This window comes from Macrobrachium rosenbergii, chromosome 12 (genome assembly GCF_040412425.1).
Source record: "Macrobrachium rosenbergii isolate ZJJX-2024 chromosome 12, ASM4041242v1, whole genome shotgun sequence".
Taxonomy (NCBI): domain Eukaryota; kingdom Metazoa; phylum Arthropoda; class Malacostraca; order Decapoda; family Palaemonidae; genus Macrobrachium; species Macrobrachium rosenbergii.
Genome location: NC_089752.1, coordinates 13,129,805 through 13,147,494, shown reverse-complemented (window position 1 = coordinate 13,147,494; position 17,690 = coordinate 13,129,805). Strand labels below are relative to the sequence as shown.

The following is a 17,690-nucleotide window of genomic DNA, read 5'->3' as shown; positions in this document are numbered from 1 at the left end:
AAGTCAGACCTGGGGATGATCACAGATTCAGCAGCAGTGAGTGCTTTCTCAATGTACTCCTGTGATCAACTTCAGAGAAGTTGTAGCAGAGCTCCTGTCCAAGCAGGAACAACCAGTTTGGGTTTGGTAGGTGGTCCTAGGTCATCTCTCACCCTTGGTGACCAAGCCTTACAAGCTACAGCAGCTGTTCCATATCATGCTGAAGGACCCTCTTATAAAAAAGGTAATGGTTTGTATTTCCACAGGTACAAAAAACTATGTGCAAGTTACAACACTCAAGTTTTCATCCAGACTTGAATGATTTTTAAACTGGTAACCTATTGAAATCACAGTTGAAAATCCACAGACTAGTTATACAGCACCTATATCTTGGTACATCTTTGGGATTAAGGAGTGCAACACTTATCCAGCATGCAAATGTTTTGGTCATTTACCAAATGGCTCTATAAAACATGGCAGTGTTCCATTGTGTTGCTGCTCCTACTTTTCCCCTTCTAAGAATTGGAAGGTAGAATGCCCTATACTGCAATGACCATCACCTTTCAGGAACCAAACAGTTTGCAGTCTCACAATTGGAAGCTGCATGCTCTCAAAACATGAAATTCAACTCTTGGCTTAGCTAAACTGTCAAGCCATTTTGCAAATTGTTAACTTTCAAGTTGAGAAAAAAACTTCAAGCCACTTTGCAAATTGTTACATACTTTCAAGTTGATGCTTTCACTAGTTACAAAATGTCTTAGGTGGTATGGAAAAATCAGCAGTGCAAAATTTTCATTTAGTTTACCTTACTCTTGTTCCTGAACTCTTCCGTATATTTCTTTGCATCACGTCATACAACCGTTCAATCAGCATTCGGCCATACAAATATTTTTGGAAACTAACTTTCGGCAGCTGCTGGTATGAATGAATCATTTTTAATAAATTACAGAATGAATGAATTGGGTCAGAATTTGTGCTTCAGATAGCTGTCCAACTTAATCCAGGAAGTCATACCTTGAAAAGGGTCTGCTTCAGAAATCACACAACTAGTATTTCAAACTTTGTTTAATCAGGGTTTACAAAGTATTTTCTTGGTCCATACATATAGTTTCTTTAGAATCAAAAAAATAATATCCTCTAAACATTTAAAGAAAATAGGAAAAAATTTCCTAACTTACAATGGAATTTTTGGTTAAAAAGGAAAACTAAAGATCTTTTACTCAACGACATGCTGATATTCAAACTCAACTGGCTTTTGGACAGTGAGGTTTACTAACAGTGACGTCGTTGGCTAAGCGGACAGCAGTCTTGTCGATAAGGAGGAATGGCGAAGATGGATTGTTATGATGGGGTGACTTGACTTGAACTTTCCCTACCCTTGACTACCAGTGGTATTCGTGCGCAACTTCTCTAACTCCTAGAAAGGGAGATGGTGCAGAAGTTTGCGTTCACCTCAGGCCCATCCTTCAGTAAGCTGTAATAAGATACCAACAGCGTCAATGGTAAACTCTAACTACTGTATTGGTAACTACTGAATAGAACACCTCACTTGCCAAACATGCCATGCTCTTAAAAAAAAAAAAATTAAAAAAATTCACATTTACAGACTACATCAGCATGTTGGAATGGGAAACTCCAATTCTGTGCAAAATACAAAAGATAAAGAAAAAAAAACTATATTAAATACACCTATGACGAGAAACCTTGCCAAGTGAGGCCCCATCATCAGTTTAAGTTACAAAGACCGAGAGGATCAGTTGACACTTGTTACGGTGATGAAGTCGCCGAAGCAACAGTTGAGGCGGCCACTTGGCAAGGCCCCAGCTGGAGAGCAGGAGGCAGGAGCTTGACTAGGGAAGCCGCGGGGTTACTGCCGCGGCCAGGAAAGTGCACCAGGCATGGCCCCCATCATGCCGAGGCCACCATTAACTGTACCACCCATGGAGGCGGCTTGGTTCATCAATGCCATGTTGTTTCCCTGATTCTGGACGGCTGGACGCTGGGGGCCATTCATCTGGCCTGAGGCACCTGATTGGCTCATACTTCCTTTGGCAGGACCAGTACCCATTAGAGGAGGAGGACCGCCATATCGGCTTCGGCTCTCACCCACACCATTAGGCATATAATTGCTTTTGCCTCCGCTTCCATACTGGTTAAATCCTCCAGCCCTCTGGTGAGACGTACCATAACCATTTCCATTGGTGTAGCCATTCCTTCCACCACCCATACGACCGCGGTCACGGTCACGGTCACGATCGCGGTCGCGGTCACGGTCGCGGCCATAACCTCCCCTTCTGTCATCATCACGGCCCCTCCAGCGAGTTCGACCTGATAAAACGTCAAGGGCCCATTAAATGTGAAGTTACATTACAAAGCATGATATGAAAGACTATGCACAATAATTTAAAAATTCCAAACCAATATGCCACAAATATTCCAAAGAATGAGAAAACTTTTACCTCTGCCACCACCATACTAGTTTATATACCAAACTTTACCTTTGCCACCACCATGGCGAGACATTTCCATGATTTCGAACAGTCTTGGGTTAACAACCTGGTTTGCTTCCTTTAACACATCTATCAGATCTTTAGCTTGTTTGCAATTGTCTGCAGTGAAGAAAGTATACGCTGTTCCGGTCTTGTCAGACCTCCCAGTTCGACCGATTCGGTGAACATAATCCTCTGAACATGATGGGTAGTCGTAGTTGATCACGAACTTCACATCATCCACATCTACACAATAAGAGCAATATTATACATATGACCATGCAACTTTCTTTGCAAACTACCAAGTTTGAAGCCTCCTAATTACGACAAAAATTTATTTCATTTTTTCAAAACTGATTTTAAGCTATTCAAAAACTTGGCAGTTTCTTGGGTCACTTCACATCAAAAATAAAAATGGGAAAGAAAATATATATTTACAAATATTTGAGCATACATAGCAAAGTTAGCAAAAAAGGGGCATGCAAAACTAAGATGAAAATAGTTCAAATGAAATGACCCACATCCTACTCATATCTAGCACAGTTAAAGACCGCGGCTCGCACACTTCCATCGTTAAACAAGCCTCTTCCACATCCACCTGTGGCTGGATACGTTCGAGCCCTTATGGGTGCACACTCAAAAGTTATAAATGCATAAATGAACTTTTAAAATCAAATGACTAATAATTTTTATCGAGATGAAACATTACTATAACCTAAAAAATTACCGCGAGCATGCACCCCACATGCCCCCAGCAACCACTGCTTCCCGCGAAGATACCTACGTTCCACATGTGGCAGTGCGGGAGAGGCAGCGGCAAGTGGGGGCCGGGGTGGACCCAAATTAGACATCCACTATCAGGGCTGAAGGCCCTGTACTTTGGGCCAGCACTACGTATGGCCTTCATAAACCTTGCTACCACAGGTCGGGGCTTGTGGCTTGTCACGATGTTTACAGTAGCGAATGAATTTGATAGGTCCAGGGTGGGTAGGCCAGGCGAGACCAGGGCGGACTGCTGCAGACCGGAGTGGGTCGAGCGACCAACACAGGCTGCAGGCGGCCGCTTCACTGGTCTTCATTGACCTCTGCCACCAGAGAGCCACGACTACATGACCACCTGTCGGGCACCAATGGACACTTGGCACCTACGCGCATATCGTGCTCAGTGACACACGACGACTCTCAGAGGCACCAGAGCCTAATGCAACGAAACATCCTCCGTGCATTATCTCGTTTTGAGTGCCTCTGCAAAAAAAAGAAGACCAGACTGAATTAAAAGTGGCTCCATGCGAGGGAACTGCTTCATTAACCTCTGGAGGTAATAAACATCTAAAAGAGGCTTTTAGTAATAGGAATATAAAAAATTATTGTAATGCACTTCAATAAGCAAGATTGAGACAGCCTTTATTACAGTTAACTTACAAATACACCTAATGTTAAAAGTACTAAATCACCCACATTTTGATATGTCTACCAAGACAGACCACATCCTCCTACACAGCAACTTAAAACTGAGGTTTTACTATAACTTCAAGTCACATTACATTCAAGAGGATTATGTTAAATACAAATGTGTAAAGAAAACCGCTCTGCCTTAGAGAATACCTGAATATGGCCAATTTACTATAAAAAAAAATGTAAATATATCTAATTCCAGTTACATTTAGTACAAAATTAAGGCCAAGTGTTATGATGTTGAAAAAGAGGTGTCATTGAACAAGTCTGGACAATGATGCACGTTTACACCTGCATCATCACCAGACTGAAAAGTACTCCAGAGCCTCCAGAAGTTTACTTCACAACCACAGGTGTGGAGCCCTTCTAACAAATAACAATACAGGTGCAAACGGCTATCATATTCAAGACTTCGTTGCTCACCTGTTCGTCATTGACATCAATACACAGGCTTTTCCCACTATATGAAACCACCAAATGTACAGTCTGGACTTTTTACCTTGTTACCAGCCCCAAAATATTTAGAAATCCCACCCTTATCCAATTATTAAACCCGACCACTATTAATATATATATTTCACGCCCATCCCTATCTTTTCTCAGTATGAAGCCCATCAACCCCAATGAAATCCTCAAACTTACCTAGACCACGAGCAGCAACATCTGTGGCGACTAATATGGGCGCTCTCCCCGACCGAAACTCTGAAAAAGGCAAAAACATTGCTATAAAAATACTCACTTCTCGACAACAATGCAGCTATGGATGAGATTAACCATTATACTTTCCCAGTTGGTTCCCTTTCACTCTTTCCCCTAAGCTGTCTTCCAAAATTATTTACAGAACACTTTTAACCAGCGGTAAAGAACACAGCAGGTCAAGTTTCCATGATCTGAATTTGGTTTGGCATTACCACAAAAAATGGTTGGTTGCATTACTGTTTAACAATGGAAATCACAACTCCCATTCCTACATTAGCACAAGTTCGAAATTTTTTTTTTAAAATGTCCAGTTTCTCTTAATTACAATTTTTGTATAAAAACATGAAATTCAACAATTCACAAATTTATTCAAATGCCATCTGAAATAATGGATCCAATTAATTCAAAGGCTACTTGCATTTTACAGAAGAAAGGTATGGTTATGAGACCTGACACTAGAACTCAAAACATTATTCAACAAAAGCAGATAGTAGGCAGTTATCAGTGTGCAGGGGAAATGAGGGTGTCCAAGGCGTCACAAGGAGGATGCAAGCAATGGTTATTGAAGGGGCAGGGGGAGGGCTGGCCAGCCCAAAACCATCACAATAGACAGATAGGAGGATGGACTCAAGACTAAAGAATGAGATTAATAATCATTCAACACACCCAGTTCAACTTCCACGTCCTGCCTGAAAATTTTTACATTTGAAAGAAAACACAAGCTCTCAGAAAAGCAAACACAAGCTCTCAAAACAGAAAACACAAGCTCTCAAAAAAAGAACATTGCATTGAATCTCGAGTACTGTACTGGAAAGGAAACGGGGGAAGGATAAAAAATGTCAACTAGTCTATGTAGTGCCAAATGAGAAAATGAGAAGCTATGAAACTAAGTAGTTTGAAAATCTGGAAAGAATATAAACCACTGGCCACTACAAAACCTTGTGTTACCATGAAACACCTTATAATAATTTTCTACTTATAGCATTAACACCTGCAGATTTGGGCTGCTGATGTATTTCTAAACCTTCTACTAAGAAAAAGCCCTGCACAATCCATCATCGCAGCTTATCTGGCAAGCCAAGTAGTGAATAAATTTCAAGAATAAAATACCCATCTGCTGAAAAAGGTTACTTTTAAAGATTTTTCCAAGTTTTACTGTGATAGTCTACAGCCTTGCGAAGTGTATAACATCAGCTAGAAAACCACATTCGATTATTAATGTTTTGTCTTATAACACTCCCCTGTCAGTGGGAGATTTCAATCAATACCACTATAACAATTTCTAATTAACTAAAGTAGACAGGTTAACATTCTAAAATAACAGGGACCATTGTTTGTTTTTGATGAATATACATTTGTTGGATATATCCAAACAGGAAATGTTGAAGGTATGACAAATAGTTGGTCAGGAAAGAGATAGCGGACAGATCTTAGACTTCATGGGTGTGTTCAGACATCGGGAGGGCAGGACAGAACCACCAGTTTCCCTTCCAACATAATAAAGGGAGAAGTTGATGGTAAGCATTTATGATAATGAGTATTCTACCTGACAGTTTCAAGAAGTTCTCTCAATTTTTGTCTTTTTTTTACCCGTTTTTTCCCATAAATACCATATATTTCCATGTAAGATGACCTTTAGATAAGGTGAGGTAAAAAATTATGGTAATTTTCATGAATTTATCACATATCGGTAGCTTAAGACAACTGCTACAGTACAAAAAACCATCTCTGTATACGTCAGCTTTCACAACAGGTATCTTATGAAATACTGGTTAGGTAAAGATATTATTACAAATGCTGTTTTACTTACTGTAAACTTAGAAATTAAAAATAAAAAATAATCAAAATAGCAGATTCTACGTATATCATGTTTTTCCTACACGTCTCCTAAAAGGGAAACCACTGTTTTGCTTACTTGTCATCGCCAATCACAAAGTACCCCTAACAGCAATATGATAATGTACAATAGTTATTGTACATATGACTGAATTGTTCCAACAACAGCCCAGTGTTTTATTGCCCATTTACCTATACTTCAACAATCATAAACTGTCCTAGTTGGTTAACACTGCCTGGCTTATTATTGGCCGTTTACCTATACTTCAACAATCACAAACTGTCCAAGTCAGTTAAGATTTCTTACTAACTTACTGTGTGCCAATATCAATCTAGGAACCACCACCGAGAGAAAATATGAGGATAGTTTCAAATTGAAAGTTTACCGAAGTAGCCAAGAATCTGAACAACTGTGCTGCTGTTACAACATTCGATGTGGCAGATGAAGATACGAGAGCTGAGAAAGAACGAGGATAATTTAATTGCCTAAACGAAAATGTGCAATGAAAAGTGGAAGCTGCCGAAGTTGAAAAAAACGACACTGCAGAATGGGTAGTCTAGCATACACACGACGGCTACATTGTAACCAGAAATAAAATATGTCCTAAATGGGGCTACGTCAAACGAAGAAAGTAAAGACCTTAAAGCAATGGTTGGTTGTGTAATAGTCTTATGAACATAAAAATCTAGTAATGACAAAAATCCCCCAAAATATTGACAAGAAATCTCAATCACAAAAGGAACCAGTTTTCACCAGTTCGTCATTCAGCCGAGGAAAAGGCATCTGTTCCCATTGTCAAATATAAATGTGGATGACTCCAACTTTGACATGCTGGGTAACAAGACGGTGGTATTATCCTGCATGGCTGATGGTCAAAATTTTAAACCCAAGGTTACTTTTAAAACACAAAAACAACACCTAAAATAATGCAACCATAATTCGGCATTTACATTTCCTTTGCTGGGCTTGCATTGATACAAGTTTCATTGATATGGCATTATTCCTCGAACAGGTTATTATGAAGATAAGCCCATAATATACTTTAGGGTAAAATTGGTTTTATTATCTTTATGTTTATTTTCATGTGAATCTTTTCATGTACGTTGGTGGTTACTGCACCACAGCTGAAGCTAGTCTACCAATATAGATTACTCAGAATTCAAGGTTTGATTTTTAGAGTGGTTGTATAAAACAAACACCAATTTTTGAGAGGTGAATTTCAAGATTTACAGGTCGTCTTGTATGTGGAAATATACGGATTTGAAATAAAAAACAGGAAATGCACGGCTAGCTTGAAAAACCAATGTACTGGTGAATGAAGCAATTGCAAAGGCAAACCCCCAAAACCCCACTCAAAAAGAGCAGTTTGCATAGTTAGTGCACAGAGGAATATAACAACAGGATGGAGGTAGATGAGGCAAACTGACTAAAAAGTTGTGGACCGAAAACGTGGTACAGTAAGTTCCAAAAGTGAAGCTACAAATTTCAAAATTGATCGTACTTCTTTAGAAACTCGTGGGGTTCCAGTTAGTAATTTTATTCCAATTACTGTCATCCTCTTTATCTGATAATAAGTATTAGTGATTAACTGTAGAACCACAGAAGGTATTTCCCAGTGAATGGTCAATACTAGTTTAATAATTGAGTTGAAAAATAGTTCCTTAACCCAGGCCCCCACCCCCTTTTTCCGCGTAGAAACATCTGCGGCTCTCCACATGTGATATTGAATGTTCACCATTGTATAGCAGCAGGAACAGAGTGCATAAGCATTGGCCTAATGTGATTTGTAAATTAACTTTCTTTTAAAGCATCATATCAAAAGTTATTATGATTTCTTTTGATAAAGCAAAGAAGTTCAGCATCTGATTGAAATATAAATAAGACAAGTTGCTGTGGAAAAAAAAAAAAAAAAAATAATTTGATAAAGCAAAAGTTCAGCATCTGTTTGAAATATAAATAAGACAAGTTGCTTGAAAAAAAAAAAAAAAAAAAAAAAAAAAAAAAATCCAGTCATGCACATTTAGCATTGGCTACATGGTTAGGCCTATTTCAGTAATCAAGGAAATATATTTTTCAGCTTATTTAATAAATTGAGTTGTTTGGATATCTAGATGGTTGTAAACATTTTCCATTTAGGTTTCATTATGAAGTCAGGGGAAATGAAGTCTAGGCCTAAGTCAAGTCAGGAAAGTGAGGAAGTCTAGGTCTAAGTCAAGTCAGGGGTAGTGAGGAAGTCTAGGGTTAAGGCAAGTCAGGGGAAATGAAGTCTAGGTCTAAGCCAAGGCAGGGAAAGTGAGGAAGTCTAGACCTAAGTCAAGTCTGGGGAAGTGAAGTCTAGGCCTAAGCCAAGGTAGAGGAAGTGAGGAAGTCAGATGAAGTTTCAGTTGTTTTCAGTCAACCTTGGTGGATCTTAGACTTGAATGATTTGGGAACACTTTGACTATCTGGAGAAGCCCTCTGTATTTGTAACTGTTCTGTATCTGGAATGGGAAACCTGTTTGCAATCAAGTTTACCCTTTCAATATTGGTTACTTTCTGCTAGTTATTGCAAACATAATGGAGGGAACTGATTTACCCCGCCCAACCCTAGTAGGACGTGGCTGGTGATTCATAGGTTGGGTAGATAATGTTAAGTTTGTGTCGTGGGTCGAAACCGAAGCCAAAGCTGAAGTAGTCTGAATGGTCGGGCCCTAGAAGCTATAATCAGAACTACCAAGCACACCCAACTTCTCTGTTGAATCTAGGTGCATTCATGGTTGATTATGTTTAATGTTACGGAGATTTTCCCTTTAGATTCTATTGATGCTTGCATGGTTTTATGCATCTTCGCTAAAATAATTGACAATACACTATGATATTAAATATTTGTTTCCACATTGCTCGAAATATACAAAGGTAATGCTGGTAATCCTGTGTTAACGAACATTTCAAATTGTTTCGTTTCTAGTTTGAAGTAATCACAATACTTTGAAATAATTACTATTACAGTAATTTTTTCTTGTGATTGTTATAAATATCATAGATTTGATATTTGTGCATCATATGTTAGCTTTTAGTTGATAGAGCTTTCCAATGTAGAAAAAAAAAGGATTTTCAGCTGCATCTTGTAGTTGCTAGTTAGTAATTGAGGCAAGAATCCTCTGAAATTTGTAGCTTCACTTTTGGAACTTACTATACAGCACAGATTCAATGCTGTTAGGCAAAAATCAGCATTTTCCATTTGAACTAAACTTTCACTATTATGCACCCTCAATAAAAGTATTCATGTTGAAAAGGCTCAAATTACAACCACTACATTGACAAACATTGAACAGCTATTTTAACATTATGGGAATGTTTAGCTAAGCAACGATTAATTTCTTTCCTTCAATTGACAATTTAATGGTGCAACCAGCATCTTTTTCTTCTGAAAAATTGCTAGTGCATCAGTTACTATATCAATCAAGATACCAAATGTACATAGCAATCATTTTCACCACTGAAATAAAAGTTAAATTCAAGACAGCTCAACCTAGCAAATAATTAACAAGCTGAAGGTTCAAAGGTGCAAATACCTGTAAAAAAGGCCGTTTAGACAGGTGTGTGTGTTCCAGAGAACTTTTACTACAATAGCCAGCTACAACAAACAACTGTGATGTATTCAAGTCATATGTCAAGTTACAGGAGCATAGGTTGCAATGTTTTAAAAGGGGAAGCAATTACTCATTCTTGTACCTATATCTTAGGCCAAGTTAGCGAAGAGTAGAGCACATATGAAGTGCCAGTTATCTAGCATATAAAAAACATTTACTACTTGCAATCTTAAGGAAAATAAGTTTCTACAGCACAAAACCCAGTACATTATAAAAATAAAATTTATATATAAAAAAAGATTGTTGAACCCAGCACACTTCACTTCCAAACATAGACAATCAAAACTATACGTACCACTCAACACCCAATCCCTCTCTTGCTGTGATTTGTCACCATGGATACACATGGCTGGCCACCTGTATAAATACAAAAACAAATGAATGCTTTATGTACTTGACTAATGCTAACTTTCCCAATTATTTCATCACTATTATACAGTTGCTAAGCACTATATGCTACATTTTGCAGACCGAAGGGACAAAACTTGCTACAGATATTCAAAAACCTCTTAAAAAACTGTTGTGGGGTGACTAGAACATTTTAAACTCCATACAAACATTTACTCTCCGGGTCAGGTGAATAAACTGGCCTAGGGCATAGTGCATGTTGAAGACATGCAATGCCCATCTCTTTTTATCTTACCCAGTACTCCTCAACCCACGAGTAACCTCCTCCACCTTCCTCTTCGTCTCGATAAAGATTATAGTCTTGTAAGCCTTCTCCTGCGCCATCTCATTGAGCAACTGGCGCAGCCTACAGGAAATAGGGAAAGGGGGATGTAAAGGAGAATGTAACAAGCAGGCATTGCAGACTTTGTGCATTTTGGATTGCCTCTTCCTCCTCCATCTTTATTTAATTCTAGAAAAAATAATTAGTTAAAACTTTGGTGATAAGGTTAGCCAGCAACCAAATTGACAAAGTCTACTATGTGTCCCAAAGGCCTGAGGTAGCTTCAGGTAGAAGAATGTCACCCGGATCCTTAGGATCTATCAGACAAGTGCATTTTCTTTACCCTTCACGTCTCATTCGCCTGGTCAAATCGTCCACCTTTCTTTTTGTTTCAGCAAACACGATGATCTTGCTTTCCTTTTCTGCCATGATTTCCTCAAGGAGCTGCCGGAGTCTAAGGGACAAGGTACACCATAAAGACTATGTATAAAATTTAACACTATTTTTCTGTAGAATAAAATTTGGTGTTCAACTAGAAAAACTTTAAAAATCTTAAGACTAACCTACATACTTCATATTTACAATTCGGCTTAAAACAAATACAAACGGTAAATACTTACTTTGTATCTTTTTCAATTTCTTGACAAACATCAACGATCTGTAGAATGTTGTGATTTGCACTTAACGATAGAGAGCCAACGTTGAGCTGAATATAATCTTTAAGAAAATCTTCAGCAAGATTCCGAACTTCCTTGGGCCACGTAGCAGACCACATCAATGTTTGTCTGTCCGGCTAAAAATAGAATCATATTAACTCTTCCCAATCACTAACCTTTAAACACAAGTTACACCATTGCTTATCAACAATACCATTATATGACAGTCTTCAAATAAAAACTGATAACACTTAAACTTACTCTGATCTGATCTACTATTTTTCTTATTTGAGGCTCAAAACCCATGTCGAGCATACGATCCGCCTCATCTAAAACTAGGTAGGTGCATCGTCGAAGATTTGTTTTATTGGCCTCTAAGAAATCTATAAGTCTTCCAGGTGTGGCTATACAGATCTGGAAAAAAAAAAAGGTAGTAAAAAATAAATTTTAATCATACTACCCAATTTATATCCTAGTGTGCATGGACATCCTGTAATTTTGTATAGTATAGCAATGAAATATCCACTTTCGTCAAGTGTTCTGAAAAAATTTTGGGCATGCTTTTCTTGCACATTTAGAAAAATGAGTTCATTTACTACCAGTATATTACATTATATTATTTAGAGCATTGCATTCTTTCCCCAAGGTAATCCTGATTTAAATCACCTGACCAACCAGCTGTGAGGTCAATGTTCAAGGAAGGTTTTTGGGGTTTATTGTGCTCTGACCCACTTAATATTGTGAAGGGAGGTTCCAAAGAGGTAAAGACGCTAAAGACACCAAGGACATGTAGCAAGGCACCAATGACAGACAGCAAAGGCATCCTAACTTAAATCAAACGCCTCCTCCAATATAACCTTCTGGGAGAGCTTTACTTTTTGAAGGTGAAAGATGCAGGCTATCTTAACATGGCATCCTTCGTAATACTGCAGTACAGTTCATCCTATCATGAACAATGCAGTTATTTCTATCATGCTTCTAAATTTTAACAATGGTACAACTGAAGTCAACAATGGTACAAGGTGGCAATTATTACTTCACAATGACTACTTCAAACAGTCAAGACCCTCCCAAAAATTTATCATATCCAAGGCTTTACCTCAACTCCTCTCTCCAAGTCACGAATTTGTGGTCCCTTCGGTGCACCTCCAAATACACATGTAGAACGGATCTTAGAGGACGCTCCAAAATCCTGTGAAACTGTTAAAATTTGTTGGGCAAGTTCTCTGGTTGGCGCTAGAACAAGTGCGATGGGGCCATCTCCTCGCTCCAAGTATGGTTGGTGATTTATATGTACAATTGCTGGTAGGATATAACCTAAAGTTTTCCCTGAGCCAGTCTGAAAAATTTGACAAAAATCAATTTATACCTGTAAATCAGTTCTATACAATCACAACTAGAACATTTAATAAAAATAGTGTCACAACTAGGCCATTTAAAACAAAATCTGGATCACAGCTGAAATACAACAACGGTACAGATTTAGTAATAGCCCTACCTGTGCAATACCCACAAAATCTCTTCCCTGAAGAGAAATGGGCCACCCTTGTGCCTGAATTGGAGTCGGAATTTCATACCCTTGTCTACGAATTTCTGCCATAACATAATCTGGGAAGTTGTAGTCTGTGAAGTACTGAATTGGATTTGGGATATTTTTTCCTCTTAATGTGATTTCTTTCTCATTCCTGAAATTCCAAGTAAACAGTTAAAATCAGTTAACTAAGGTCAATTAGAAGACCAGATACAAACTGCAGCTATGATTCAAGATACTGCACTGTGTAGTGTCCTTTAACGCATCTTACCTATACTGTTCTACTTCATACGGTGATCTGTTTAGGACTTGTGGTGTTGGCTGGTAGAAGTTCTTCTCGAAAGGGGCTAGTCTGGATAGGTCCCACTTCGGCTTCCGCAAACGCTCACCTGGCTGCCTTCCCTTCAAGGACGGTCGACCACCTCCATACCCTCCTCCTCCATATCCGCCAGCGCCTCCACCACCACCACTTCGCGCACCGCTCCACCCATCATCCCTGTCACGACGACGATCCCGATCACGATCACGATCACGGTCACGGTCGCGGGAACGAGAACGGGAGCGAGACCTAAAAAATGTACCTTAGGATTAACCAATTAAAGGCTAACCTGAAAGAAAAACGTTAAGAGGTAACAATACGCAAGACCCGACTGGATTGTCTTAAAAGGTGCACCTTACTCCGTTATACGCTACTTCAATTTCTAAACACTAAATAACATGGTCCCATGAGACCGAAATATATATGATTCCACAATAACAAAAACTGGCTACACAGAAATAAATTTAACTAAATGAATCCTTACTCCCTATCTGTGCATCTATGACTTTTAACCACTTGTCAACTCTGAACTCCACTAGCTCCCATCTATTCATCATTCACTACAGTACAAACGAGAAGAAAAGGTACTGCACAGCATGTAGAATAAATGTGACAGGCTGGGTAAAATTTACAACTTAGGAATCAAGGGATATTAATTGGTTAATTATTCATCCAAGAAAAACTCATTATCTAAATTTACGAAACATTTAGAAGGGTACATGAATCTTTTTTTGTCAGTACTGTGCTGTAATTAATCACTGAATGTAATGTAGCAGTAATCAGAAAAGTTCCAAACTTACATTACAGTACAACTTACATTGTTCATAACTGGAAAGCCACACTGCCACATGGGTGTATCTACCTTTAAATTCTGATCATACCACAAATTTTTCCATTCCAAAACAAGTTTCCAGAAGCAAAACAGAAATTACCACCCAGCTGTATACTTGTAGGCACAAAATTTGCAACCATATTCTTTTGCACAAAGATTCACTACTTGAACTTTGTCTTTACTATATTTTTACGATTATACTGTATACAATAATGTTCTCAAATACTCAACTTGGGAAGGGGGTGTTCAATCATAAAGTAAATTTTTCCATTGGCAATGGGAAGGAGGGGGGGGCGGGTTACCAGAATATGGATCAGAAAAATGGACATTAAAAGTAAACAGCTTACATTCTACTATTTTCCCGTAACTATTTCTCATGTACAATAATTTCTACAATGAACAACAATCAGGTGGTCTGGAAGATTAAATATTCCACAAAAGCAATCTTAACAGTGGTCCTGCAACGTTGATAATCAGGGAGCTAGTAAAATTCTACACCAAATCAAAACTCTGCAATACGTCTGTGCTAAGTGATCTAGAGGTCAAGGTGCTACTGCTTATATGACTTGCTTCCTGAATCTTGCTTCCTAAATCAACTCAATTTTAGAATCTGTCCATTTAGTTTTCATCTCATTCAACCATGAAACTGGGGCTTCATAGTTTGTGCACATAACTACAACCCTACCTAGAGACCAACGATGTGATTTCAACGATGGGAGTTACTCAGAATCTCACAAATGAATATCCTTGGATACAGAATAACCTGGCCTAAATTTATATTACTTTTAGACCATCTATCAACAAAATTATTCTGGGACGATATAGTTACTTAACTTTTATCACATTCTTACATTAAATGGCTTCTCCTCAATTACCATATACTGGCTAGGCTATATATAACCACTCATCATTATTGCCTTCAGACCTGTCTACTCTAGAACTATTGGGGTACTACCTACTAATTAGAGCATCTTTATTAAACATGTACATGTCTAATAACCTTGATTAATGAACTAACATTCTATTTCAAGGAACAAACCTTTTTTCACTATTACACTATCAGTTTTTTTTTATTGCTTTTGGTGCTTACAATTCATTTAAAGCAAAGGATTTCCATTTTACTTTGAATCAGCAGTTTCTGCTTGTGCTTTTAAACAATATGCATTTTCCTTCTTGTACTCTTACGTCTACCAACTAGTTTCTGAATCCAGAAGAGCATCAGGTACTGAATAAAAGTACTAAAATAACTCTTGTGAAATTCTAAAACTAGAAGTTCTATACACTGTGCACAGGAAAAAAAAATATGCATAGGTTCATTCATCAACTTTAGTACTAACACCTGGTGCAGTGCTCTAAGCCATTTAAATGTCTTCATTGCCTTCCAACTTACTCACTAGCCCAGTCAAGGTTCCAGTCAAAGTTCACCCTTATTTGTTCATGGGGTGCTGCCCATTGGGTGACTGATTTTACCATCAGTCACCATTTCCTACAAGGCCCCCCAAGCAGGATTTTGCAAGCGCAAATTTATAGCGATGGTGTTACCAGCACGGGTTATGTGGTAGCTACAGAAAACCCAAGACATTATGGCACTGTTAAGATATTTAGACTGCTTTATACCCTTTTAAAAGTGCTTATAAATTCTTTCAATATAGGATGTGGAAACGTGGTAAAACTTGATACCATCATTATATAATGAAAGTTTGCTTCCAAACACTAAATGCTTCTCAATTGCTATTACTGATGCTTCAAGGAAAGGTATAATTATTTCCATTACAACTGGGATAGCCTATAGCTACTGTAATGTAACCAGGGTACAAAATTCAAACTGACATTACCATAGGGTGCAGACTGCACCTGCCAACTTAGTGAAAATCAAATATTCCTACAAATACGTAGGGGGAAATACTAAATTTACGTCAGTTATGGAAAGTTTGTATACATTTATTTGCATATATTAGTGAAATTAATCTTCAACAAGTGTTCCAGTTCATTTGTAAGGCCATTCCAGTCAGTTTTGGCTTTCTAAAGCGTCCGCATTCCCATCAATGAAGCTCCTCACCACAGAAACCCAGAAACCACCCTGAGGGTAAAATTCGTTGGCAATTTCACGATTCAACAAGGAAAAGAAGTGACGGGGGGGGGGGGTGTTTCGTAGTATTTCTTCCCCTCGCCAATTTAGGATGACCGTAACCCATGAAGGTTGGCCAGGCTAGTGAACAATTCAAGTTAAAAGCAGCCTTTGCAAATGAGGGCTTTTTCTCACGTCTACGACACCCGGATTCAGATTATCTAAATTCAAACTATGATTGCTGCCAATACAAAGACTCCCGTGGCACCATAACTGCTTATGATCAGATTCGTTAAGCTGGCTATATATATTTCATATAGTTTACATTTAAAACAATGTCACCGTGCACCCGTTCAATGGTTGGCTAGCCTAGCCTATCGGGAGGATATCCACTTAAGGCTAAATTTTAGGCCTACGACTGCAACCAACACGTAGCTAAAGTCAAGATAAGGTCGAAACCTATTGGGTCGGTAGTTAAAAAAAAATTAGGTTATTATAAGCTAACAGTGGTCATATGATTTGCAAAAGTACGAGGTAGCCTCTTTTCTCTACATGTAAAATTTGGCCCCTGATAATTCTTCAGCTAACAGATGTTACGTAATGATTCTGCTAATGTAAATATACTAAACTGATACCGGAGGTCCGTAAGTACGTCTTACGGTACTTTCAAAACATATTACTACTAAAAACTGATTTTTTTCCCCTAGTAATTTAGGGCCAGGCGAAATTCATAAGCCTAGGCACTTTCTAATGATGTAACAATGTCACCAGAATAACATACAGCTTAACCAAACTATAGTACGCCTAGCGTGAGCCAAAATCGACGATTTTCAATGCGAACGACAGTTAAAGATCAAATATACCTCTTCCGCCAAACATCAAGGATACATACATACTTGAACCAAGTTGTTCACAAAATGGCGGACACAATGCAGTAGACCGACCGAAATAGAACCAAATTGTAGACAATCTATATCTAAGAACATCCACTACTACGTGACATAAAATACACTTACAATCTACATACATCGTACTTGAGAAGTCCACCATCATCACTATCAAATTTCTATTATGTTGCACTGTGCCACTACGACTTAACAAAGAATACAATAATCGATGAGTGTGGACCTTTACAACGCCATATTGGCAGATTGCAAAGAACAAAAAGTCTATTATACTTACCGTCTGCTGTTTCTGTAGGACATTTTATAGCTTTTCTAGTTTATATATATACACGTTAACTATAAATAATCTTGAAAACGCTATTTCTGCTTTTGACGTGGGAAAGCAGAAAATTTTGACAGCGGGACCAGACGGTACGTCCTCACCGCTGATGTCCCACGTATAAGAGCTCCCAAGTAGAGAAGCAGGCGCAGCCAATATCCACGTCCTGAAAAAGTGCCAGTTTTCATATTATTTAACGTTTTACATCACCTATTTCATGGGAGTCCCGCCTTTTTGGATTGATGTGCATATAAAAAATTACTATATTAATATGATTAAGTTGTTTTTGTGGCTATTTT

The 17,690-nt window shown here is 38.3% G+C and overlaps 1 protein-coding gene across 6 annotated transcripts; it reads right to left on the bottom strand.

Annotated features, from left to right (window-relative positions):
* Positions 1 to 1,029: 1,029 nt before the first annotated feature.
* LOC136844393 (probable ATP-dependent RNA helicase DDX17) lies at positions 1,030 to 17,557 on the bottom strand. Of its 6 annotated transcripts, none has more exons than XM_067113519.1 (12): positions 17,350 to 17,557; positions 13,220 to 13,444; positions 12,916 to 13,102; positions 12,517 to 12,756; positions 11,679 to 11,831; positions 11,382 to 11,554; positions 10,735 to 10,845; positions 10,387 to 10,448; positions 4,566 to 4,625; positions 2,478 to 2,714; positions 2,164 to 2,307; positions 1,030 to 1,453 (listed from the first exon to the last, which is right to left on the bottom strand). In XM_067113519.1, the coding sequence occupies exons 1-12, from the start codon at positions 17,370 to 17,372 to the stop codon at positions 1,446 to 1,448; spliced, it is 1,623 nt and encodes a 540-aa protein (XP_066969620.1). In that variant the 5' UTR covers positions 17,373 to 17,557; the 3' UTR covers positions 1,030 to 1,445. The 6 variants fall into 6 exon arrangements, with proteins under 6 accessions (XP_066969620.1, XP_066969619.1, XP_066969618.1 ...); XM_067113518.1 differs by lacking the exon at positions 10,735 to 10,845 and adding an exon at positions 11,105 to 11,215 and having other exon boundaries at positions 13,220 to 13,516; positions 17,350 to 17,527; XM_067113517.1 differs by having other exon boundaries at positions 13,220 to 13,516; positions 17,350 to 17,525.
* Positions 17,558 to 17,690: the final 133 nt, after the last annotated feature.

Excerpts from the sequence above, each read along its gene's own strand:
- LOC136844393 (XM_067113515.1), bottom strand. The coding sequence starts at position 17,372 with ATGTCCTACAGAAACAGCAGACG. Across the intron at positions 13,103-13,219 it reads TATGAAGTAGAACAGTATAG|GAATGAGAAAGAAATCACAT; the intron begins GTAAGATGCGTT and ends TTGGAATTTCAG. Across the intron at positions 11,832-12,516 it reads ACTTGGAGAGAGGAGTTGAG|ATCTGTATAGCCACACCTGG; the intron begins GTAAAGCCTTGG and ends TTTTTTTTCCAG.